The 26,947-nt window shown below is 37.5% G+C and overlaps 1 protein-coding gene across 2 annotated transcripts in view; it reads left to right on the top strand.

Moving 5' to 3' along the window:
• The window catches only part of PLXDC2 (plexin domain containing 2), a 429,365-nt gene that overhangs the window by 194,732 nt on the left and 207,686 nt on the right, over positions 1-26,947 (top strand). For both annotated transcript variants that reach the window (XM_043479119.1, XM_043479121.1), the window contains exon 3: positions 22,197-22,343. In XM_043479119.1, the coding sequence (XP_043335054.1) occupies positions 22,197-22,343 (147 nt within the window). The remainder of the gene's footprint in view (positions 1-22,196; positions 22,344-26,947) is intronic.

Here is a 26,947-nt window from a genome sequence, read left to right on the forward strand (position 1 = left end):
ATCTGAGATAGTATAAAATGCATTTCTTATACAAATACATGAAACTTTACCCATAATAGTCCCAACAGCCTTTGCTCAAAGTCTTCTAATGGGGATTTATCCTTTTTTTAAGAGGGAAAATTTTGGTTTTGACATCTTAATTTATTAAAATGTTTTCTTATCCTTGCCTGAATATTTCATCCTCAGAAAATCACAGATGAATTGTGCTTCTGACCTTTGGGTAAAGTAAGTCCAGTTCCTCTTTGTCATCCAGTGGACTCTTCCCCATTCATTTCTCACATGACTTGACCTACAGAACCTCAGCCATTTAGATCTTTTTCCTCTAGCCACAATTTATTTCGTTTGTTATTAAAATGCTGAACTCAAAATTGTACCCAGCAGGAATTTGTCATGAAACTATTATGGGGCAGACTAGCAACTGTCCCTCAACTTACTATTGGGAAAGTAGTATCAATTTGTTTAGACTCTATAAATTTACTTAGAAACTGATATGTAGGAACTCAAAATACATTTTTTTTAAATAAAGTAAAGCAAAGTTCCTAGGTTTCATTCATACATTTATTTTACTCACTCAACAAATATTTATTGCTAGTTTTTTTCTCCCCCATAAATAAAGCAGATATGAACTGGCCTTCTTGGAGCTTACGGTTAAGTGGTAAGATAAAGGTGAAAGCCATTTAGTCTTGTCCAACTCTTTGCACCACAAGGACTCTAGCCTGCCAGGCTCTTCTGTCCATGGGATTCTCCAGGCAGGAATACTGGAGTGGGTAGCCATTGCTTCTCCAGGGGATATTCCTGACCCAAGGATTGACCTTTGGTCTTCTGCATTGCAGGCGTATTCTTTACCATCTGAGCCACAAGGGAAGCCCAGCAATTAAGTGGGGTGGATATAAAAAGTAAATAAATAAATCTAGAATCATAAAGATGAAGAAGCAAAGCAGGTGAGGAGGCGAGTCATTAGCTGGGGATGCCAGGGGTGTCTAAGATACTATAGATAAAATTTCTGTTGAGACTTAAATGATGGAGCCACAGGGATAGAATATTCCAGATGGGAAAAGTGGCATTTTGAGAAGGCAGTGAGTAGGGAGGAGGTGGCTATATTCCAGGAACTGGAGGAAGGCCGTGGTTCCAAGGTGGGTGGGGAGAGACTGGCTCAGGAAGAGAAGCTGAAATTCAAGTCCAAGCCCAGAGATCTTTGAAAGCCCTGTGAAGGGGTCTGCGTTTCTGTGGGGCCTAATGTACTTCCTGTGCATTATTTGTACTAGGCACAGCTTGATCCCCAGAGGACCCTCAGAGGCTGGTTCCTGGAAAAAGGATTAGAAGATCAGTACCGTGTAAATACTCTCTGCCACCCCCACTTCCCGGCTCTGAGGAGGTGACTGCCACTCTCTGTGCCTGCACAAAAGCCCTTCAGCCACTCTTAAGCACCGGAGTGACCTTGGGAGTCCTTCAGAGCTGTGTACCAAGAGGAAGAAGTGTAAACACATGCAAATACTCATATGCTAGATTCATTATTGTCGCTTTTAGAGGTGAGGGGTGAGTTTGAGTTTGAAGGTGGAAACCTTCAAACTAGGTGTAACTTTCCTAGAGTCCTTGTGAGGTAACTTTGTCAGAGTATGAGGAGTTATGAGAAACTCTCTAGGCTTTACTCACCAGTTTCATGACCAATATTTTTGGTTCTTTAAAGATGTTGTCATCTGCCTCTGAAGAGGAAGGGAAAAGGCACTGTGGCAGTGGCCTCTGGAACTTGGATATCATAAAACCAAAGTGGAAAAAAAAAAGACTCAACATTTTCATTTGCAAACTAATAGCATTTTAAAAAATGCGTTATCTACAAAACTTATCTTTTCAGAAAAAGAAAGCATTAACAAGAAATAGAACATGATATTAAAGTAATGATAGGTGAATAACCAAGTGTATCTTTTAAAAAACTCATTAAGTTATTGTCATTTTCTTGCATTTTATTCTTTGAGAACCACTGTATTATGAATTCATTACTGTGGATCTCATATATTTGTCTCTATCGTAAATTCTTTGATAAGTATGCAAACAGGTTATTTTTCAGGTAGCCACTTTCCAAAACTCCTTCATTTAAAAGATTAACCAGCAAATGATTTTATTGCTTCATGAAATACTCCGGGGGAAATGATCATTTTCCATTTTCAAGTCAGTCTTTTAGTTTTTATTCCTTGGCTTTAAAAAATTATGCCTGTTATTTCTCTGCATGTTTTGCAAACTGTTGTTGGTGTTTTTTGCAACCGAAAACCTCTAGGCCATCATAAGTTATATAAAGTCTCCACTATACCCAGGAAGGCTTCCCAGGGGCCTCAGTGGTAAAGAATCCACCAGCCAAGTAGGAGACGCAGGTTTGATCCCTGGGTGCGGAAGATGCTCTAGAGAGGGAAATGGCAACCCACTCCAGTAGTCTTACTTGGGAAATCCCATAGATAGAGGAGCCTGGCGGGCTATGTCCATGGGGTTGCAAAGAGTCAGACACAGCTTGGCCACTGAACAACAAACAGTCACATTCAATTTACCACAACTTAATTCTTCGCACTGCATGTTTATGCAAAGTCTGATGATCATGCTTGAAGACTAATGATCTTTAAAATTGTGTTGATATCCCAAAGTGATACAGCACATTCATTGCACTTGTTTCAAAGCTAGTATACCTGGGGGGGAAATACATAAAATTGTATGTCTAACGAATTCATCCAAAGCCATGATATGAGGATTCCAAATTTATACTGTTTGGGACATGTACAGATGCAACCTATGAAACAATCAGAAAGCTCCAGATCTGAGAAATCAAAAGTTCTCCAGATATCATATCCACTAAGGAATAAAAATCTGGACTCAGCCATCTTTATTGGGAACTTTAAGGATCATCATTTCAAAAACAGATGAAGGGCTGTTTATTATTCCTACGGTTCTCTGGAATGTAAACCTTGCTGTGTGTGCTTTGAAAAGTGCTAAGCTCAAGGTTTTAAGAAGTGAAATTCTTAAATTCTGGTAAACTCACTGGAGAAAAGTTGAATTTTTTATATATTTCTAAAGTCTTGGTTTTGGTATGATCACATAGATACAGAACATGTTCAGTTGTATATTGCGAATTTCAGCTGATAGGGTGATGTTTGCTCTTGTTCAGTGTTTCCCAGTTGTGTCTGCACATCGGGTTACACTGCATTCAGCCCTGATTCTGACTTAACTGGTCTGGAACATGATCCGGGCTGTGAAATTTGTAGATTATCTCCAGTTGATTCGAATGTGCAGACAAGTTTGGGAACTACTGCTGCAATTCAAGGGCATTCATTAACTCATGGCATTGTACTCCTCCCGCCTTTGCCTTGAGCACTTATTTGAATACTCAGTGAGAGAAAGAAATACAGTTGTTACTTGAATATGGGTTGTTTGTTGTTGAAGTTGTTGTTGTTTAGTCACTTAAGTCACGTCTGGCTCTTTGCAACCCCATGGACTGTAGCCCACCAGGCTCCTCCGTCCATGGGATTTCCCAGGCAGGAATACTGGAGTGGGTTGCCATTTCCTTCTCCAGGGGATCTTCGCAACTCCAATGAGTCTCCTGCATTGGTAGGTGGATTTTTTACCACTGAGCCATCTGGGAAGCCCAGCTTGAATTTGGGAGAGCTTCTCAGTTAGCATCTGGTTACTCCTCAGGCCTTATTCTGTGACCATTGGTATATGCACTGTATCTGGGAACCAGGGATATTTATTTTTCTGTACTTGTTTGTTAGCATTTATAATGACGTGTTAACTGGCATCGTTCCTCTCAGCTGTCCAGGCGGTCCTAGTTATCCTGACTAAATTCAGCAGGGTCATTTTTGAGTGCCCTTCTCCCTCGTAAATACTGGCAAGTCTGTTGGACTCTTCAGTCTTTCTCACAACAGCCTCTTCCCTTTTGTTCTTTCTCTTAGTCCTCTGGTTGAGCTGTTAAGATTTTGTTCTTGATTCTTTTATTCTTTTTTTAAAAAAGTAATTAATTAGTTAATTAATTAATTTTTTTATTCTTTATTCTTATAATAGCTTCCAACCAATGTATGATTCTGATCTCTCCCTTCTCCAGCCCCTCCTATTTTCTAGATTGTTTCTTCTAAGTCTACACTTAAAACTTCCAAGGCTCTCATTTTATGCAGAATCAAGTTCAGACTTTCTAGATTGATGTTTAATGGTTTATACCATCAAAGTTTTACCTATGTAACTGCACTCAATTCACATCACTCCCCTGTTGTTCAAGTTAGTTTCTGTATTCTTATTAGTTTTTTTCTTGCTCACTCCCCTGGGCTCAGACCAGTCCTTCTGAGGAGAATTACCCTCTCAATTCATGTTTTAAAGCCCAGATTAATTATCATGACTTCCATGAACCCTACATTTTATCACTAAAGCCGAGTGAGATTTTCTTCTTCTGAGAAGGCTTGTGGAACTGACTCTGCCATTAGCACAGCCCTTATCTTTTGCTGGTCTGGGTTAGGGAGATCTGAGTTACCTGCATCATGTCACTCTGTTGCAGGTTTCTGGAGAGCAAAAACTGTATTCTAAGCATCTTTTGCCCTTCACAACAGCCAGCTCAAGGCCTCCCAAACACATAAACATAAATACTTGTTAGCTTGTATGAGTGACAACTAAAAGAAAGGGTTGTAAATAAATAGGCCATTTTATAGCACCTTCTACATTAGACTATGTTCTCTTGAATATTTGACCTCCGTGCATTTTTCTGGCAGCCTTTCTAGCTAGTTCTTAGGATAGTGAGAAGCTCATAACACTGATTTTCCCCTGTGTGATTTTGTAAGACAGAAGCAAAAAAGGAAAGCCTGCTTCTCAGACTGCACTGGAATGAAATCTCTCTTCACTATCTTAAAATTTGATTGCAAGATATAAATACCAGCTTTATAGATCTGAGAGGGAATCTCTCTGCAAAGTCAGCAAAAACCATATTGTGAAAATATTTGCTTGAATCTAGAATTGTTAATTTTAAAACAAAACCTCAACAGATTGTGTTTTTCCTCTTGCTTCTTTATTTTTAATGGCTCATGAAATGACTGCAGCCTCTCTACCACTCTGCCCTTCTCTGACCTGTGCATCAGCTACCTTGAGTTAAGTGAGTTTGCAGCAAGATTTTCCATCTTCTAAAATGGAATCCTGAAAGAATTTATCATTTCAAATGGGCTTTTAAAGTTCATATTTAGAAAGCAGTAGGAAGATTTACATCTTTTAAAATTCGTATTTAGAAAGCAGTAGGAAGATTTACATTGTTGAAAGTCCCTCTATGCTAAAGGGAAAGCAACTACAGATTTTTTTAATTGAAGCTGTCCACAGGTATTGTCAAAATGGTTTCTCAGCGAAGTGGAAATAGTATAGTCAAAAGAACTTTATGTATACTTAGCAAAACAGTTCAACCATTCAGGCACAGAAAATTTGCATGGCATGATGGGTTAAAAATTACTGCAAATTCCTGCAGTTTATCCCATGAAGAGGGGACATGTCCGGGGGGACAAGCTTTGTGACTTGTTCTGATCAAATGATGAGGTGGAAGTGACGTTGAACTCCTTCTGAGCAATGCCTCCAGATTCTTGCAGCCTCCACCCTTACTTGCTTGGATTCTTTGAGCTTAGGAATAAGCCCAGTCTGCTCTCCTTGGGCTTGAGACAGCACAATGAGATAAAGACCCTAAATGTGCGGCCAAGTCCATGTGGAACCAACTGAAATGAGAACTGGCCACAAACCAGCAGTGAACCCAGCTGACACCATGTAGGACAGAAGCAATACCCAGCTGCACCTAGTCTCACCTCAACTGAATTCCTGAACAAAAGAATGGTTATTTCAAGCCATTGAGTTTGGAGGTTGTTGGTTATCCAGCAATAACTCCTGGTAGAAGTAGCTTGCAGTGGAGGGGGGGGGGGTGGTTTGTCATAGATCATGGAAACTTCAAGAATAATAAACTGAATAGTGAATAAAATATATAAGTAAATTAGATTGGTTTGTATATGACTTTTTACTTGTACCTTGCTATTAAGAAGAATTAACCACTGTAACATCTTTTCTTAGGAGGTAATAAGGCCAAAGTAACTAGGCTTGAAAAATGTAAATAAGGTCTATAACCTTCATATACTGAGTATGATGTACTGATGTTTGCTATTTAGAATACAGCAGTGAACCCAATAAAAGAGAGAGATTTTAAACAGGGGGACAGTAAAAAAATTTTTAAGTCCAAAGATAAAAGTTACAAAGGAAATTAAAGCAGGCTCAGAAATAAAGCATGACAGACTAGGAGAGGTGCATAAAAGACCAGGTGCAGAGTATGGTGTTCGGGTGCACTGCGTGCTCCTGGGGCAACAGGAGAGCTAGCAGAGTTGGTGAGGTGTGTGACGGGGAGGGTGAAGGGGAGGGGATGGCTCCAGTGTTTGTAAGGACTTTGGGTTTTATTCTAAAGTGTGAAGGGAAATCTCATTAGAGCAGGAGAGGGATATGATCAGATTTCTGCTTTAAAAGGATTTCTTTTAAAAGGATTACTCTACTTTGTAGAGAATAAACTAAAGGGAACCAAGATGAGAAGCAGGGGAACCTGTGAGAAGAGCTATTACAGAAGGCCTGAGCACTCGCCTCATGAAAGCGGTTTGACCAAAGGTAATATTTGTTGAGGTCCCAAGAGAGTTTAATACCTAGCAGGTATTTTAGAAGTGGAAAGAACATAGACATTGGAGAGATATAGGACTTTTTTTTAATAATCCCTGGGTTTTATGTGATGCCAAGCAACTTAGTTGGTGTTTCTGAACTTTAGTATCCATACAATTCATTGGCTTGTAAAGATTATATACATAATGCATATTATGTGCCAGGCTGAGAATTTGCACTCATGAGAGTTAGCTACACTTATTAACCAGCTCTCATAAATATGTGATTAACATTTTCTTAAGTTTTAAAGTAAAAGATCTCAAACAAAAACCTACTAGCTAAAGTCCAATAATAGATGGCAAAGATAGAGCAAATGAATTCAATATGTAGAGAATACAGAACTCTAATTCAATATTAGGTACTAGAAGCTTGGTCAGGCCAATTAATAAGGGGCTGCTGAAACACAGAAAGTAAGGGACTATTTTTCCGTCATTTTGTCATTCCAGGTGTGAGAGTATATCTATTTATTTCTAGTTTACCAAGCAACATAGCTCTTTTCATGTTTTATTGGGTTTAACAGTTTTGTAAAGTATGTTTATCACAGGTCAAATATACATATACAATTTGCTTCAAAGCTGTATTTTCTCCTAATTCTTGTTCCATTTTCCACATATTAATTTTGCCTCAAAACCAGTACTATAAAATTTGCAAGTGAGAAAAACTAAAATAATCTGAGATATATTATCAATTATTTTTTAAAAAATTTTATTGTGAAAGATGTGAAAATTGTGATGGAGAGGGCTAAAAAATATAGTTAAATAAATGGAGACATTGTGAAGAATTATCTGTTATTTCACCAAATTTAGAAATTTGAAATAAATACCCAAGTAACATATCCTCTTTATCTGTCCTAATGTTAGGTTTTCAAATATAATTCCAAAATTCCAATGACATATATATAATTTTATTTTGATGTAATTGTCAGTCCCTGTAGCTATATAACTGATAGAACTGGATACCACATTTTCTGTAACAGCCAGCAGTATTCTCACAAACATAGTTAGGTTAAATATCCTGGTGCTTCTCTTTACTAGCATAAAATGACATATACTATTAATGATGAAATTAGTTTCTTTGATTGCTATACTTTCTATGCTTTTTCTTTTAGAGAAATATTTTAATAATAAAAATGGCAAGGCAATTACATGAAATTTGGTGAAAAGGTGGGTTTTGTTCAGGGGTGGACACTATTTGTGAAAATTGTTCTCAAATATTAGCAGCTATAGAGCACTGCTCACTCTGTTAATTATGGACTACAGGTGATCTCTGATGTTTGAGGAGAATCCATGCTTCAGTAAGGGTTAGTAGCATAAAAATATAAAATGTCTCAAGTTTTTTTTTAAAAGATATGAGAGGTTGAAAAGAAGACATGGAATATTTTATTCTTTGACGTTAAAGGTATAATAATATGAAAAAAAGCTGGATAATTATATTAATACCTGTCACTTGAAATACCAGACTGGATAGTTTGGGGACTGTAACAGTCACCTTAGAAATGAAAAGATTGGTCAGTTCATAGAAGGAAATTACCCAGACTTTCCACAAATGGTTATGTGAAAACTGTCAACTGAGTTATAATTTTTAGAAATTGCTCTAGAGTAAATTTTTCCATAATTCTTGTAAAAATATAAATAGTAGTTATTTCTCAATTTTTTTCCTAAGAAATAGGTCAAGACAGGGAACTGTATGGATTTTCAAAAAGCCCTCTTATTTTAGATAGCTTGGGTGGCAATTTTGATTAATACTAGAGAATGAGATGAATTTTCAAAGGTATTAAATTTAGGGATTTTTTTTTTTAAACAAATTCAAAGTTAATAAACGAACTATCTGTATGTGCTATCAACTGGATTCTGTCTTCCCTAAATTCATAGGTTGAAGCCCTAATTCCCACGTGGTTATATTGGGTTGGCCAAAAAGTTCGTTCAGGTTATCCTGTCACATTGCATATGCAAACCTGAATGAACTTTTTGGCCAACCCAGTATTTGGCGATAAGGCCATTACGAGGTAAAGATTAAATGAGGTCATTAAGTTTGCAGCCCTAATTCAATGGGATTGATGTTCTTATAAGAGGAGAAGTGAAGTGAAGTGATAGTCACTCAGTCACGTCCCACTCTTTGCAACTCTTTGGACTGTAGTCTGCCAGGCTCCTCTGTCCATGGCATTCTCCAGGCAAGAATACTGGAGTGGGCTGCCATTTCCTTCTCCAGGGGATCATCCCGACCTAGGGATTGAACTTGGGTCTCCCACATTGCAGACAGTTTCTTTACCATCTGAGCCACCAGGGAAGCCTTATAAGAGGAGAGGAAGACACTAAAGAACTTTCTCTCAGCCGTTTGATGACATAGCAAGAAGGCAGTCATCTACAAGCCAGGAAGACAGCGTTCACAGAAACACATCAGCCAGAACTTTGATCTTAGTCTTCCCAGAATCCAAGACTGTGAAAAATAAATTTTTGTTGTTTAAGCCAGTCTATGGTCTTTTGTTACAGCAGCTTGGGCAGACTAAGACAGTATGTTTATGGTGCCCCAGTTCCCGCCCTAGCATGAATGCTACATCTAGAATAGAAGTGTTTGTAATTTTAAATTATGATGGTTTTTTCTGATTATCAGAACATTTTGAGGTCCCTCACACCATTGTTTTTATTTCTTGCAATTGATGAGAAAAATATACCAAAAATTATGGAAAAATTCAGTGATACTATCAAATGATCACACATTTTATGCATCATGATATATTGTGCATTTTTAAAATGCATACAAATACAAATTAAAAAATATTGTATAGAAATTCAAGACCTGTGATTTTTTTTCAGTTTGCATGGATAATAAATGCATAGTGTCCCCAGGGATTCGTACTCTCCTTGCAACAAGTCTGTTAAGTTGCCTCCAATCTTGGGGCCAGTCTACAACTTACCAACAAAGATGGTTAGGGACCTATTGATATGGTACTATACTATCCAGTTACTATAACTAGAGACCTGTGCCTTCTCTTCAAACTGCACACTTGTATTTCTTTTGGTGGGTATCACCAAAGTCTTCTGATTCATCCCTAGCAATGTCTTCCCATTTTTCTTGTGGCTTTAGTATCTTGGGACCTGAAAGGCATTTTAAGAGACACCTAGTTCAATTTCTTACATAGAATAAAGTCCAGAACTTACAGAGGCTATTTAGACACAAAAACTGTACTTCAACCCAAATCTCCATTGAGCTATGTTATTGTAATGCTAATTTTGTGCTTTTTAAATAGAAATTTCCTACATATTTAAAAATTTTTTTCATGCATAGGTTTTTTTCTGTATTTTTTTTTTTAGCCTTCAGAGGTTCTTTGTAAATTGCCAATGCATCTCTTAAGTGGACACTGTTTGATTTGGTTTCACTTGCTTGTATTTATAAAAGGTAAATTGAGATGTTAATTCACTCAAAACTACCCCAGATTCTCTCTCTGGTGGATTCTTTCTCACCCGTCTAAGACTGGGAGTGCTCCCCCAAGTTTATTCTTCCAAAGGTTAAAGGTTTCTACCAGGAGCAGATAAATGTATACTATTATTATATCCAGATGGAAAATGCTATTTGTTTCATTTAATAAGTGAGTCAACACAAACACATACCAACACATTCCAAAATGCCTGGAGAGCTAGGCAGCCACTTAATTGAATTATGGAGCTTTGATTTTGTTATTATCTTGAAAGATCATAAATGTATGTATTATGCTTGCTTGGTCATATACTTTACCTCTCTCTACATAGCATGAGACATGATCTTATCTAAGAGAAACTTACTGGGAAAATGAAAAATATTTTATAATGGAAATATTGCTTGGATCCCATATTTTATTGTGTCACATAGTAAGCTGACCTCACAATAAATTCACATACACACACACCACACACACACACACACATACATACACACACACACCCCAACTAATCTTACATTCTTGGATATCATTTAACTAAACTCTTTTGAAGAACTGATAAATTAAAGAGTCTAGACAAGGTTTCTAGAGAAATAGACCACTCTGCAAATAGATCAAGTAGGTAAAAACCCTTAGAGAAATGGTAGAGGAGTCTGTGAGAAACTGAAATTACATAAAAGATATGCATAGTGAGAACTGGTGCAATGATCTGATATAATCAACAGGAGACAGAGAATTGATTTTGATTCTTCTGACACCATAATATTAAGTTAAATTTTTTCCTGCATAATTGTTCAGAGTGTCTGAAAAAGGGTATTGCTATAGTACTTGCTGATGTATGTCGAAGGCTATTTGAAGATAATATGGAGTTGTCCCTATCGTGGTGAACTTGTATGGAGCTAATTTAATAATTCTTCATATTCTGTCCATATGCTTTTCAAATGTGCTTAAATATGTTGGTCTAATTTCATTCTTTGGCAATGCAGTGACAGAAAGCTAAATCCTCTCACTGGCTTCTTACTAATAGAGACGCTCATGTGACCTAACTATCTTCCTATACTACATTCCCTGTAGGTCACCTTCTTGTAATGTAGCTGGGAAAAGTGGAGGTTACCATGGATTTTTCATCCACCTCTCTTTCCATGTATCTTCTGTCTAATGGTGTCTTCAATTCTCCCGGAAGATCAACTAGGCAGTACCTGCAGGTCCAGGACCCCTGCCATTCTCTGTGTGATTTTACTTCTGGCCAAAGAAGGATTATAAGCCCGGGGAATTTCACACTTTCAGTCCACTGAAATGAACTGAAGGCGTAACTGACTTCACTGAACTGACAGAATATATTAGTGACCAAGTGTGTGAGAACTGTGGAGCAGATCACCTGCCTTCAAGTTTAATGCTGTGGTCCACATCATGTTTCCCTCCCCGCAGCTTTCCCTGCCTTCCACCCTTGGCCCGCGACTTTGTCAGAACGTAGCCAGGTCTCAGCCTACTGCCTCTTTTTGAGATCCTTCATAACATTCCTGGAAACAAGCCAGCAGATTGTACTAGGATAATAACTAAAAGGAAAGCGTAAGCAACTCATTAGAAGTCTCTCAGACAAGGAATTTGGGAGTGTCAGAAAGAGAAAAACAAATATCATGTATTAACACATATATGCAGAATCTAGAAAAATGATACAGATGAACCTGTTTCCAAGGCACAAATAGAGACACAGACCTAGAGAATGCACATGTGGACACAGCAGGGCAAGGCGAGAGTGGGACGAACTGGGAGATTGGGGTTGGCACATATACACTCCTATGTGTAAAATCATAGCTAGTGGGAAGCTGTTGTATAACAGGGAGCTCAGCTCTGTGCCCTGGGATGACCTAGATGGGTTGGCTGGGGAGACGGAGGAGAGGGCTCCAAGAGGGAGGGGATATATGTATGCATATGGCTGAGTCACTTCATACAGCAGAGACCAACACAACATTTAAGGCAATTGTATTCCAGTTTTTTAAAAAAGAAAAGTCTCTTGGTAGAATTATAGACATTGCCAAGATGAAGCTGTACCATTGAAGAATTCTTCAGCATTACCGCCTGTATTTTCTGTCAAAATGTATCTCACTAAAATATATTGTGTCTTATACACACGAAACAAATGATTTCTGCATAATGAGTGGAGAGATAATTTAGTAATACTTGTATAAAGTGCTTAAAACAAAAATTCATTTTTTACAGATTGAAACTCTAAGCAACCTCTCCTTCAAAATTTAGTAGAAATGACTATTTTCATGTTTCTATTAACACTGATTTCATTCCCCTTAAGTAGCCAAAAAAAATTCACTCTATATCAATTAGGTTGTTAAAACCAGTATTTTAAAGAAAAGGTTTAATGAAAATTTATATATTGGCTTCTTCACAGGGCAATTTAAAGTTATTGACCTTGAAGCTGTTCACTGAGTATGACTATCTAATTTACAGTGTGTTAAAGGAGTCTTCTTTAAGCAGGGTACTTATTTCCGGGTACTTATTATAGATATTCTACATGATCTGTGTGTAACATTGTAGTCTTGTGTCTCTTGATATATTGTGGTAATTTGAATTCAAATAATCAACAATTAATACTTTGAAGCATCTTCAAGGATTTGTTATTATTTTATTTAAAAAAAAAAGAAAGCAGTTACATGTAATGTTTATTTTAAAAATTCAATAATTCAGTAACACAGATTAAGGGGAAAAAACACTCTCCAAATCCCATCATCTAGAAATAACCAATATAACAGCTTCTCTATTCTTGTGACCATGTTTGATTCACTCCTTAGTTGAAATGGTTGTATAATTAGGTGTTCCATTTTTAAGAACAGGCTGTCCAGGTGGCACTAGTGGTAAAGAACTTACCTGCCAATTCAGGAAACATAAGAGGTGAAGGTTTGATTCCTGGATCAGGAAGATCCCCTGGAAAAAGGCATGGCCACCCACTCCAGTATGCTTCATGGACAGAGGAGCCCAGAGGTGAAAATCTTGGTTAATATCCCCCTGTATTTGGGGGTAGTACAAATATGTGTGTTGCCTTTATAATTACCTTACAACTCAGGCAAAAATTCCTTGAATCCCAACTTCCTTCTCTCACATGGTACATCCATTGCTTCCACTGAAAATTATGGAGAAGTATCAGCTTATCCAAGGTTTTTTACTCTTACTCAATTTGTCTTGCTAGATATGTATAAGATTTCTGACTCTCTTTTTTTAACCTATGAGAAATTTCACCAGAAGATTTATTAATATTCAAAATTATATTGCATATTTATGTGGGATATAGTGTATGATTCAAGTCTGTATCTCAGAAAAAATTATTCTAACATAATTAAAGAGACTTGTCTAAATCAACTAAGTGTGTGGATATGTATGTCTGTGTATGTATATCAAATTATTTTAAAATATATAGTTTAAAGTTTGTAAAATGTATGTCATTTTAAAATAATTTGATTATCATTCTTATATACATATGTGTATATATATACACTTCATTCTTCTTTTCTATTTCTTTTTGTGTATGTTTCTCAAGACTTTTCCCTATGTCCTGACTAGTAATTGATCACATTCATTCTGCTTTTGTTGGGCTTTCCAGATGGTTCAGTGGTAAAGAATCTGCCTGCCAGTGCAGGAGATGCTGGAGAAGTGGGTTTGATCCCTGGGTTAGGAAGATTTCCTGGAGTAGGAAATAGAAACCCACTCCAATATTCTTGCTTGGGAAAATCCCCTGGACAGAGGAGCCTGGTGGGCTACAGTCCGTGGAGTTTACAAAGAGTCGGGCACAACTGAGGGACTGAGCGCATGCACACATTCACACACATATTCTGCTCTTGCTTCCACTAATGATTTCATCTCGTAATTTTTTCCTTTGTAATTGTCAGCTCACTCTCTTCTTCCTTTTGTAATTTGCTCATATCCTTTTGGTTCCTTACATCAACATGATTTTTTAAATGGATTATTCATGATTATTTATATCACTATTTGTTACTTATTGTTTTTGAGGAGGTTTATATACACAAGTAATATTTTTAAATGGCTTTACCTTTAAATATACTATATGACCCTTGTGAAATCATTAACATAAGAATATAACATATTTGGTGTATCTTAACACCTGGCAAGAACCATTCAAATTATAATATTTCTGTATTTATTATGAAACTATCTTTGAAAGGTGACCAATCCATTAAATGCTAAATAACTTTACCTAAGATCTTTGGCTATGTTTTATGTATCTGTATATTTCAAATGACTAGCACAGTGATGTTCATACAATATACTCATGATTTTTAAAAATAATTCTCAATGAAATGAATTTAGAGTTCAAACGCTATTACCACATAAGGCAATATGAGGCATCCGTAAAAACTGTTTAACATAAAATCAACTTAATACCTATGACACAAGAGAAGACCACACTTGGGTTAGGAATTGAGTGAAATGATTTTTGCCAAATGGTTAGGCTATAGTTGCAAAGACCTTTTCTCTGTATTTTTGGTGTATGTCCTCTGTTTATAGCTGCACATTTCCAGACATGTCTGAAAAGCATGCATTTATAGGATTTATAGCTACCTACTGTGCCATCCACTTTCAGTAGCAGTTGGTTTCCTAAATGAATTGGCAAGTAGGCATATCACAGTGGTGTTTTGTTTTATTTTCTATGATGTTAGAAATAGTTTGCTTTTGAGCAGAATAGGAAAATCTTTATGCCTGAAGTGGCTTTTGGCAAAGCCTTAAGTACCATTACTCCTATAAAGAACAAGATGTGGTCTGAATAATTTAGTAGTGCTAAGATGTCATATTTTTGAGACACCTAGTTTATGGCGTTCCTGAATAGCTGAGCCAAACACCTCTCCCAGGATTTTAACAACTTCTGTCTCTAAATTCCTAGGTAAACAATACATTGTCTTCCTCTTTGAATAGAAGTTTCCATGACAACCTGGCAAGCTTGGGCTATAGAAGGCAAACACCAAGAAGTCAAAAGGCTTTAGCTTTCAGTATTTTCAAAGGTGTAATATTGTTTTCAGAAGCTCCGATTTAAGTGAAAATGTAAATATATGTTCACATAGCCATATGAGTAATTATAATTACTGATTACAGACCAAAAAATGTATATTTTTGCAGCAAGTCCATTGTTTAGCATAACGATACTCTTCTTCTTTTGTTAACTTCAAAACTAAGTCTTGATTTGTTACAAAGACTTAGAGGTTAAAGGAAATACCAAAGTCATTTTAGATATCTTGATTGCAACAATTATACTGAACTCTATACTGAAAGTTTGTAATATTAAAGAAAATATCTATTTGGCAATTATATAAGAATTTGGCACTATCATGAAATCGGTTACATAAGTCATATAAAGATTATATCTCTGACCTCAATGATGCTGAACTCTGTAAAAGTACTAGGAATAGGCAGAAAAATTAATTTTTTAATTTAAACTCATTGAATATTTTCTTCAAAACCACTCTATTATACCATTTGTTGAAAAATTAAATGAGTCATTATCATTTGTTATTCAGACTTGATGATTTCTGGAAGGTTAGGTAAGTTTTCATTTCTTCTATGTGATTTGATGGAATACTACATGTTTGTTATCCAGATCTATAAATCTGTAGATAAGGTTGTCTTATTCAACACTGCTTAAGTACTCTTTTCATGCAAGTTAAGAAAACTTGTTTGTCAGGATTCTTTTGGTTGATAATAACTCAACTCAAGGTGTTTTAACAAAGAAGAGATTTAATGATTCATCTAAGTGGCTGAACAAGTCTAGGAGCTGGCACACTTAGGTATACTGGTTCGGGATCTGGCTCTTTGCATTAAGTATGGGCTTATGGTTCTGTCCTTATCTGTGCTTGCTATATCTTCAGGCAAGGTTCCCCCTTGGTAGCAAAATGGTGGCAGTAGTTCCAAGTCTCACACCTACACATCTCAACAATCAGAATCAGGGAAGTTATCTCCTCTCTACATCGCTCCCTGGATGTCTCACTAATTGGTCTTTCTTAGGTTATATGCTCATCCTGACAATCAGCCATTGTTGCCAGAAGTATGACACTTGTAGAAGGACCCACCACTGAAAGCTTTCCCAGACAGTGGGAAGGAGTTGAAGCACAACCACAAAGCCTGTTACTCTCCTAGAACCTGGGCCGTCCATGTCATCACCTTCTGAAAGGGAGGGCCAGAAAATCAAGATAGAAGCTCCTTTGAGTTGCAGACTCTTATTCCTACTTCTTTCTTTGTATTTCCTTTTTCCTTCTTCTCTGCTTCACTTTATCTTTAATCATGGGTATACATGTAATTTGTATATGATACCTAGAGTTTAATTGGAGATTTTCCTATGATTTTTTTTAAAGTTATTGTTAACATTTAATCACATTTCTCAAGATTTAAACTTGGGGTCATATTTTTTCTTTTAGTCATGAAGCAAAATCTATTTAAAATATTGCTTACCATATTCCTTTCCTTTATGTAGAAGTTAGGGTTAGGGTTAGTACCATATATATGATACTTAAGAAAAGGTACATGGGATTCTTATTTAGACTGGATCTCAAAGATAATTATATTTTATATAATTAGCACTTAAATAATAAATGCATTAGATAAAATCTATCCCAAATTTTATTATTCAAATCATAGACCTTCTATTCACTAACCATTAATCTTACATATACCTGAGTGTTTTCAAGTATGTTCTGTTTAGAGATTTCTCAAATTGATAAGCACAATTACATTTCATGAGAATATAAACAACAAAAAATCTAATTGTGATTCAAATTAGTCAAGAATAATATGATTGTATTGAGTGTTCCTCAGCAAAAATGCTTTTTAAAGCCTGTAAATATTCATTGAGTGAGAAACAAGATTAAGTGAAGGTTTTGTGACAGGTACCATATTGATATCAAAAGTGAAAATTCAAGTAAAACTAGAATTCACCAACCCACATTATAGGGAAGAGATGTATTATCTCAGTTTCTCAGTCAGTTCAGTTCAGTTCAGTTGCACAATGGTGTCCAACTCTTTGCAACTCTATGGACTGTAGCACGCCAGGCCTCCCTGTCCATCACCAACACTCAAAGCTTGCTCAAACTCATGTCCTTCAAGTCGGTGATGCCATCCAACCATCTCCTCCTCTGTCGTCCCTTTCTCCTCCTGTCTTCCCAGCATCAGGTTCTTTTCAAATGAGTCACTTCTTCACATCAGGTGGCCAAAGTATTAGAGTTTCAGTTTCAGCATCAATCCTTCCAATGAATATTCAGGACTGATTTCCTTTAGGATGAACTGGTTGGAACTCCTTGCAGTCCAAGGGACTCTCAGGAGTCTTCTCCAATAACACAGTTCAAAAGCATCAATTCTTCACTGTTCAGCTTTCTTTATGATCCAACTCTCACATCCATATATGACTACTGAAAAAAACCCATAGCTTTGACTAGAAAGACCTTTGTGGGCAAAGTAATGTCTCTGCTTTTTAATATGCTGTCTAGAAAACTCAATTTCTAGGACCATTCAATGAAAGCAGGGCCAAATCCTAGTTTAAAAGGAGAAGTTTGAATTTGTTGTCATTCAATAGTAATTATAGTTCACGTTTTTAGAAAAGACTAGTTCCAGAAAAACATCTGCTTTTGCTTTATTGACTACGCCAAAGCCTTTGACTGTGTGGATCACAACGGACTGTGGAAAATTCTTTAAGAGATGGGAATACCAGACCACTTGACCTGCCTCTTGAGAAATCTGTGTGCAGGTCAGGAAGGAACAGTTAGAACTGGACATGGAACAACAGACTGGTTCCAAATAGGGGCAGGAGTACATTAAGGCTGTATATTGTCACCCTGCTTATTTAACTTATATGCAGAGTACATCATGCAAAATGCTGGGCTGGGTGAAACACAAGCTGGAATCAAGATTGCCAGGAGAAATATCAATAACCTCAGATACGCAGATGACACCACCTGGTAGAAAGCAAAATATAACTAAAGAGCCTCTTGATGAAAGTCAAAGAGGAGAGTGAAAGAGTTGGCTTAAAAAGCCCAACATTCAGAAAACTAAGATCATGGCGTCTGGTCCCATCACTTCATGGCAAATAGATGGGGAAACACTGGAAACAATGACAGACTTTACTTTTTGGGCTCCAAAATCACTGCAGATGGTGACTGCAGCCATGAAAGTAAAAGACGCTTACTCCTTGGAAGGAGTTATGACCAACCAAGATAGCATATTAAAAAGCAGAGACATTACTTTACCAACAAAGGTCTGTCTAGTCAAAGTCTATGACTTTTCCACTAGTCATGTATGGATGTGAGAGTTGGACTATAAAGAAAGCTGAGCACCGAAGAATTGATGCTTTTGAACTGTGGTGTTGGAGAAGACTCTTGAGAGTCCCTTGGACTGCAAGGAGATCCAACCAGTCCATCCTAAAGGAAATCAGTCCTGATTATTCATTGGAAGAACTGATGTTGAAGCTAAAACTCCAATACTTTGGCCACCTGATTCGAAGAACTGACTCATTGGAAAAGACCCTGATGCTGGGAAAGATTGAAAGAAGGAGGAGAAGGGGACAGTGGAGGATGAAATGGTTGGTTGGCATCAGCGATGCGATGGAAGTGAGTTTGAGTAGGCTCCAGGAGTTGGTGATGGACAGGGAAGCCTGGGGTGCTGCAGTCCATGGGGTCACAAAGAGTGTGTGTGTGTGTGTGACTAAAGTGAACTGAATTCCAAAAGTGACAATTTTATCTGCTGCTGCTAAGTCGCTTCAGTTGTGTTCGACTCTGTGCAACCCCATAGACGGCAAGCTACCAGCCTCCCCCATCTCTGGGATTCTCCAGGCAAGAGTTCTGGAGTGGGGTGCCATTGCCTTCTCTGACATTTTTTATTTAGGCAGCAGCAAATAGAGAGAGACCTAACATTACTGGTTTAGGAGAGACCATTGTACACAGACTGTTCATTAGCCTTTAAGTTTTGCTTTTATGTAACAGTTTATTCTAAAGAGGCTTATTACTTTTATATTTAAAAAATCTAACTCACTTTCCTTGAAAGTGAAAGTGAAGTCACTCAGTCATGTCCGACTCTTTGCAACCCCATGAACTGTAGCCTACCAGGCCCTCCGTCCATGGGATTTTCCAGGCAAGAGTACCAGAGTGCTTTGCCATTTCCTTCTCCAGGGTATCCTCCTGACCCAGGGATTGAACACAGGTCTCTTGCTTTGCAGGCAAATGCTTTACCCTTTGAGCCACCAGGGAAGCCCCACTTTCCTTAGAGATTATTTAGCTCATTTGGCTATTTTGAAGAATACTAACACTTCTAATTCCAATAGAATCATGTTTGTTTGTTTGTTTGTTCTTTTATGAACTTTAGGAACACCTCTGTTCTTTTGTTTTTTCTTTTGGGGGCTGACTTTTTTCTTCTTTATAATGAAATTCTATATGAAGTATTCCAGGCGGAGTGTGTGTGCTCAGTCATGTCCAACTCTCTGTGACCCTGTGGACTGTAGCCCGCCAGGCTCCTTTGTCCATGCGGTTTCCCAAGCAAGAATACTGGAGTGGGTTGCTACTTCCTCCTCCAGGGCAATCTCCCCAACCCAAGGATTGAGCCCATGGCACTTGTGTCTCCTGCATTGGCAGGCAGGTTGTTTCCCCCTAACCCCACCTGGGAAGCCCAAAATTCTATATATAACTCTTTAAATTATGTAAGTTTGATGTATAATGATTTAAGTGTTTCTCTTTTTAAAAGGGAGTCAGAAGAAAGAAAAATCTTTTTTGATCCTAGGACAATAAAAGTATTAAAAATTTAGCTGTTTAAAAAAAAATTGGATGTAGCACTAAATTCTCCTGAAAAAGAAAAAAAATGCTACAAGTAGATTCATCTTAAAGGTGTTATTTTAAATAGCAGTCAGAATCAACACAAAGCTTATAACAAGAATCAAATATGATTACCTCTATCTTTGCTTGGCATAATTCTGACACACTCTCAATTTTAGGGTAAAAATGGTGTTTAAACAACTCTAGGGAAAGAGCAAAATAAACTGATGAAATGGAGAAATTTCAAGCGGGTCAAGGTTGTAAGTAAAATATACTTTTTTTATCTTCTAAATTAGAAAGTAAAATGCTTTAGGCAAATTTAGCTAGTACTGAGTAGGTTCTGAAAAAAGAATAAATGTTTCTCTTTTTTTCTTACCTTTATTGAGATGTAATTGATGTGTAACATGGTGTAAGTTTAAGGAGTACAACATGCTGATTCGATACACTTACATATAGCATTAGCTAACATCTCCATCATGTCACATTATTACCATTTCTTTTTTAGTGGTGATAACTTCTAAGATCTACAGTCTTAGCAACTTTCAAGTTACTATATTGTTATTCAGTCACTTAGCTGTGTCCAACTCTTTGCAACCACATGGACTGCAGCACGCCAGGCTTCCCTGTCCACCATCTCCTGGAGCTTGGTCAGTCTCATTTCCATTGAGTCAGTGTTGCCATCCCACCATCTTGTCCTCTGTCGTCTCCTTCTCCTGCCTTCAATCTTTCCCAGTGTCAGGGTCTTTTCTGATGAGCCAGCTTTTTGCATCAGGTGGCCAAAATATTGCAGTGTCAGCTTCAGCATCAGTCCTTCCAATAAATATTCAGGATTGATTTCCTTTAGGATTGACTGGCTTGTCCATGGGACTCTCTAAAGTCTTCTCCAACACCACAGTTCAAAAGCATCAATCCTTCAGCACTCAGCCTTCTTTATGGTCCAACTCTCACATCCATACATGACTACTGGAAAAGTTATATAGTTACTCTCAGTTCAGTTCAGTTCGGTCGCTCAGTTGTGTATGACTCTATGCAACCCCATGGACTGCAGCATGCCAGGCCTCCCTGTCTATCACCAACTCCCGGAGTTTACTCAAACTCATGTCCATTGAATTGGTGATGCCATCCAACCATCTCATCCTCTGTCATCCCCTTCTCCTCCCGCCTTCAATCTTTCCCAGCATCAGGGTCTTTTCCAGTGAGTCAGTTTTTCACATCAGGTGGCCAAAGTATGGGAGTTTCAGCTTCAACATCAGTCCTTCCAATGAACACCCAGGACTGATCTCCTTTAGGATGGACTGGTTTAATCTCCTTGCAGTCCAAGGGACTCTCAAGAGTCTTCTCCAACACCACAGTTCAAAAGCATCAATTCTTCTGTGGTCAGCTTTCTTTATGGTGCAACTCTCACATCCATACATGACTACTGGAAAAACCATAGCCTTGACTAGACAGACCTTTGTTGGCAAAGTAATGTCTCTGCTTTTTAATATGCTGTCTAGTTTGGTCATAACTTTTCTTCCAAGGAGTAAGCATCTTTTAATTTCATGGCTGCAGTCACCATCTGAAGTGATTTTGGAGCCCCCCAAAATAAAGTCAGCCACTGTTTCCAGTGTTTCCCCATCTATCTGCCATGAAGTGATGGGACCAGATGCCATGATCTTAGTTTTCTGAATGTTGAGCTTTAAGCCAACTTTTTCACTCTCCTCTTTCACTTTCATCAAGAGGCTCTTTAGTTCTTCTTCACTTTCTGCCATAAGGGTGGTGTCATCTGCATATCTGAGGTTATTGATATTTCTTCCAGTAATCTTGATTCCAGCTTGTGCTTCATCCAGCCCAGCGTTTCTCATGATGTACTCTGCATACAAGTTAAACAAACAGGGTGACAATATACAGCCTTGACAATATACATCCTTTCCCGATTTGGAACCAGTCTGTTGTTCCGTGTCCAGTTCTAACTGTTGCTTCCTGACCTGCATGTAGTTACTCTATAATAGAGTATTTTTAGCTACAATCACTCATGCTGTTCATTAGATCCCCAGAACAAATCATCTTATTACTGGAAGTTAGTACCCTTTGACCAACATCTCCCCATTTTACCCCTTTTCAGCCCCTCATCACCACCATTCTCAGCTGTTTCCATGAGTTTGGCTTTTTTAGATTCCACATATAAGTGATATCACAAGGTTTTTGGTATTTATCTTTCTCTTGCTGACATTTCACTTAGTACAATACCCTCAAAGTCCGTTTGTATTGTCTATGTTCTTGATGTGCACTATTATATATCATTACAGGAGGACACAGATCATAATTACTATATATCTCGGATATATGGTCCATCTGATTCTGCCAGCCGGGATTTGTGGGTGAACATAGACCAAATGGAAAAGGACAAAGTGAAGATTCATGGAATACTGTCCAATACTCACCGGCAGGCTGCAGTAAGTACTTTGACATTTTGAGTTTCTTTTTTTTTTCTGCTGTGAAAATATTTTTGCTTTACCTGACATACTGACATTGTTTGTTATGATCACTTTTCAAGTATATTTAGTTCTGCATTTGCAGTTTAGATTACTAATTACAGATAAGATGTTGTGGAATAGGATAAAGAATTATTTTGAGAAGCCACTATTAATTTAACCATTAGTTAATTAATTATCCACTGATTTCTCCAGTAAGTAGAATGAGTTGCATATTACATTCAAAGTTGAGATTTATCCTGATACTTTTCAGTTTTCTTGTCATCCATGCATTTAGACAACATTTTTAATATAATTGCATTAATTCACAATCTTCCATTTTATATGAGTTCATTACTCTTGGTCCCTGAGGATGATTTGACTAGACACATTCATGATTCAAATAACACATGTAGACTAAATTACATGTGGTAAGCAAAGAAGTTTAATATAAAAGAAACTAATTAATTAAATCTAGAAGGCTCCAAATGTACTTCAAGCCCAAGCTTAAATCACTTAAACCAGTGGTGGTTCCTTAAACAGGTAATTTAATTCTTCTGAGGCACAGTTTCTGCATCTATACAGTGGAGAGGACAGGAGACATTAAAGCAGGTCTCCCTTAGCTTACATGGTCACTGATTCCATGTTCTATGTATCAGGTTGAATGCTTACATGGATTAGCTTTTTAAAAAATTTTTATTTCTTTATTTGTGACTCTGCTGGTTTTTTTTTTTTTTTTTTTCCCGTGCGAGGGCTTTTCTCTAGTTGTGGAGAGCTGGGGAGACTCCCTAGGTGTGGTGTGAAGGCTTCTCATTGCAGTGGCTTCTCCTGTTGCAGAGCACAGGCTCTTGAGTGGGGGCTCAGTAATTGTGACACACAGGTTTTGATGCCTTGTGGCATGGGGCATCTTCCTGGACCAGGGATCAAACTCATGTCCCTGTCTTGGCAGGCAGATTCTTAACCACTGAACCACCAAAGAAGCCCAGCTTTTTCAGTTTTCACAAACAGTTCTATAATTTAAATATCATTTGCCATCTAGGTATTGCAGATAGGAGAACTTAACCTTGGAATAACCAGCCTCTCTAAGGTTCTCATGCTAGTAAGTGGTATGACTCAGGTGCAAACCTAGGCAGTCAGTCCCTTGTTCAAAAGGTATGTGTAAAAGTTACTACTCTTGGTTCTCAAAATATTCTTTGATAATCATTCTGTCAAAGATGATTCCTGATTTAACATTTCAAAAGTTATTTGGTTTCATTGCCACTGATTACAGTGGTGATCTTACTATCAGTGAAGCAAAGTCCTGTTCAGTTTAGAAAAATGTGCAGAGAAAACAAAATAACTAATTTTTCAAGTGCAAATGCCAGATATTATTGACACAAAGATAGAACTAATAAGAGTAATGGCTGATCTGATTTACAGAGGCATTAATAAGATAAACACAAGATATCAAAAATGTTGGCCAACAGCCTTCATTGTGTATATGTAGATATTCCTATATCAGGAGATCACCTTCTAACAGTTAAAATGGAAATTAATTGTATCATGATGCTTCACTGAAGTTCAGAAGCAGATGAAGTAGCCACCTCCCCTTGCTGAATTACGTCATTCCTTTTCCTTTGCATATTCAAGCAGTCTCAGAGAAGATGACAGATTCAGAAATGATTCATGGTCTGGCTTAGAACAGATCTTCAAAAGAAGATAAAATAAGAAAGATTGGATTAAGACCATGTTTTTCAGGAATGTATTGCATTTGACAATCTTCCCACAATATCACAGTCCCTAATAATATATACTTCATAAGAGTTTGAACATTGGCATATCCACATGGAAATTCCAGAATATGACCTAGTTCTGGTGTCAGACGCTGTGAGCAATGTCTGTAAGCAAAGGAAGAAGTTCATCAGTTAAAATGCTAGCTGATCATCTTAGACTTTCTCCTATGTTTTCCCACAGGGGAGGTAGTTCGTGTGTCTTGTCTTTCCTTAAAGAAGATTTTTTTTTCTCTTTGGAATAGAGTTTGGTTGCCTCATAACAACTTTCTGATAGTTTTGAGAAAAAAATATGATGATATAAAGACCTATTGTTTTCTTACAGTGATTGTGAGAGTGACATTGTTGGTTTGAACACCAAAGATTGGCTAAAACACAAATGGAAAGACTTGAGCTTGAGCTTGAAACTTATCTGGTGCTCCTTGCATTGATTTTTAAATATATATCATTGATAGAAACCTTTATTTTAGTTACTGTGCCATTGGTTTTCCGTGAGAATCTAAACGATTATCAAGAATTTATTCCTGCTAGAAATTCATCCAGAATCCACTTTCCCTATCACCACCAACAGAAAACACACACACACACACAAGCATTCACATCCAAGTACATATTAATAAATTCAATTGATAACAATAAAGTTGATAATATCATTTAGTTACTTTTTTTTCAGGAAAAACTTGTCATTTAGACTTTTTCATTCAAATAGTTTTATATCTTGGAACTTACAAATTTTCTTACTAGAATATCTTATAAAAGTTTCCTACATTCTTTATTTCAGAAGTATGATTGTTACATATTTGTTTGAAGATTTCCAAATTGTAGACAGTGATCCATGTTTCACTAGTTCTTCCATTGGCCTGCTCATCTTTCCAATCCTGCCTTGTTCTCTTAGCTCCATCTCTATTATACCAGCCTTGGAGTAGAACCAGGTTTTAGAGGTGATGACAGAATTGCAGTGTTAAGGTAGTGTTATGGCCAGGGACTCAACGATGCCCACATACACCCTCTTTCCCCACCCCTCTCCACACACACAACACAGACACTCAGCCACAGCTACTGTCCCCTCTGTGATATTATTGAGAGGCTTAACCCCGAGGGAAAACAGCAAATGGGAAACAATGATCCACTTCATAGGTTCCATAGATTAGGTTCCTGATATAATCATCAAAATCCTTGATGCAGAGCTTTCTGGTGGACTTCCCAAGTGGTGCTAGTGGTAAAGAACCTGCCTGCCAATGCAGGAGAAGTAGGAGATGCAGGTTCAATCCTGGGGTCGGGAAGATTCCCCCAGAGAAGGGAATGGCAACCCACTCCTGCGTTCTTGCCTGGAGGATGCCATCGACAGCGGAGCCTGGCGGGCTCAGTCCTGGGGTCACAAAGATGGACACGACTGAAGCGACTTAGCTTGCAGGCCCCCTCTGGTAGTTTGGCTGGAAACGGGACTTAAGTTTAACCTCTAAGGGAAGAGGGGAGTTCCTTAAGTCTTAACACCAAATGATGAAATTTGCATACCCAGGTCATCCTTTCTGTCAGCCAATTAGACAAAAGAAGAGAACAGAAAGATCTAGCCTAGGGGAGACTCAAGGGCTGGCTGGTTAACTCACCCAGCCCTGGGCAAAGGGAAGGAAGTTAGAGAGCTGAAAACTGGGAAGGCTGCCCTTCCCACTTCCTCCCAGGGGGCCAGAGGAAGGTACAGGCGTGTCTGACCTGGAAACGTGACTTTGTAAAGAATATTGTCCCCTTCACCACTATCATTTATAAATGTGGTCTGAGCAATATTTGGGGATCTGGGATTAATTTTCTAGAAAAGGAGGTATGTTGGATATAGCGTAACAGTTGTCTCTTTTCTCCCATCCACAATACTATTATGCTGTCAGAGTAAAACTTATCATTTAATTCACATTCTTCACGTGCCAAAACACCATGATTTCTCTTTCCTTTAATAATGTAAGCTAAAATGATTAGTATTTATATTATATATATATGTATGTATGTACTACATACATACATATACACATATATATGTAGTAATTTGATTACATGTTCCTTCAATTTCCCCTTTGTCCTTTTTTGTTTAGATATCTCCGTTGTTCTTTTTGGGTTAAATAACATTTCTTAAATCATATTTGCAGTAAAAACAGATATTAAAACCTAGTTTTCCAGCTGGACACATTAAAGGAAGAAGCATGTCTTCAAATACTAGTTAAAGGAAAGCAAAACATTGGCATAAGTCCCTATCACATGACAAGCAATGAGTCAGCCACACCTTACCTTCAAATATTGGTACTTATTTGGGTTTTTTGTTCCTTATTCAAAGTCCACAGTTATCAGGTTGCAAACCTAGAACTTTCTGACTACAAACCTGAGAACCAGTTGAAACTCTTTTTTTTCTTTTTATTTCTATGAGGACCTTCAAATGCCACAATTTTGAAATTTTCTTCTGTACTTCTCAATCCATATAATTTAATTTGTTGCTGGACACACAGTTTGATTCAACAAATTAGATTCAGACACATTAGAATTCATTTGTCTTTTGAGATCACAGTTTATGAAGCTCTGATTCACAGCTTCTACAGAAGCACCATTGTCCCAGTGGAAGGAGTCTGGGGTTACAGAAGTTATGAGACCTTGACTCCAAAACTCATTTTCTCAGATTCAGGCCTCTCTGGACCTCGATATTATAACCTAGAACAAAGGGGAAAGTGCCTGTTTTGACTCTCCTCCAGTGTTATTTCAAGAATAAAAATGAAATGAATATGAAAACATCTGAAAACATCAAATAACAATGAGGTAGTAATGAGGTAGCATTGTTGT

The sequence above is a fragment of the Cervus canadensis genome, chromosome 10, assembly GCF_019320065.1.
Source record: "Cervus canadensis isolate Bull #8, Minnesota chromosome 10, ASM1932006v1, whole genome shotgun sequence".
Lineage (NCBI taxonomy): Eukaryota > Metazoa > Chordata > Mammalia > Artiodactyla > Cervidae > Cervus > Cervus canadensis.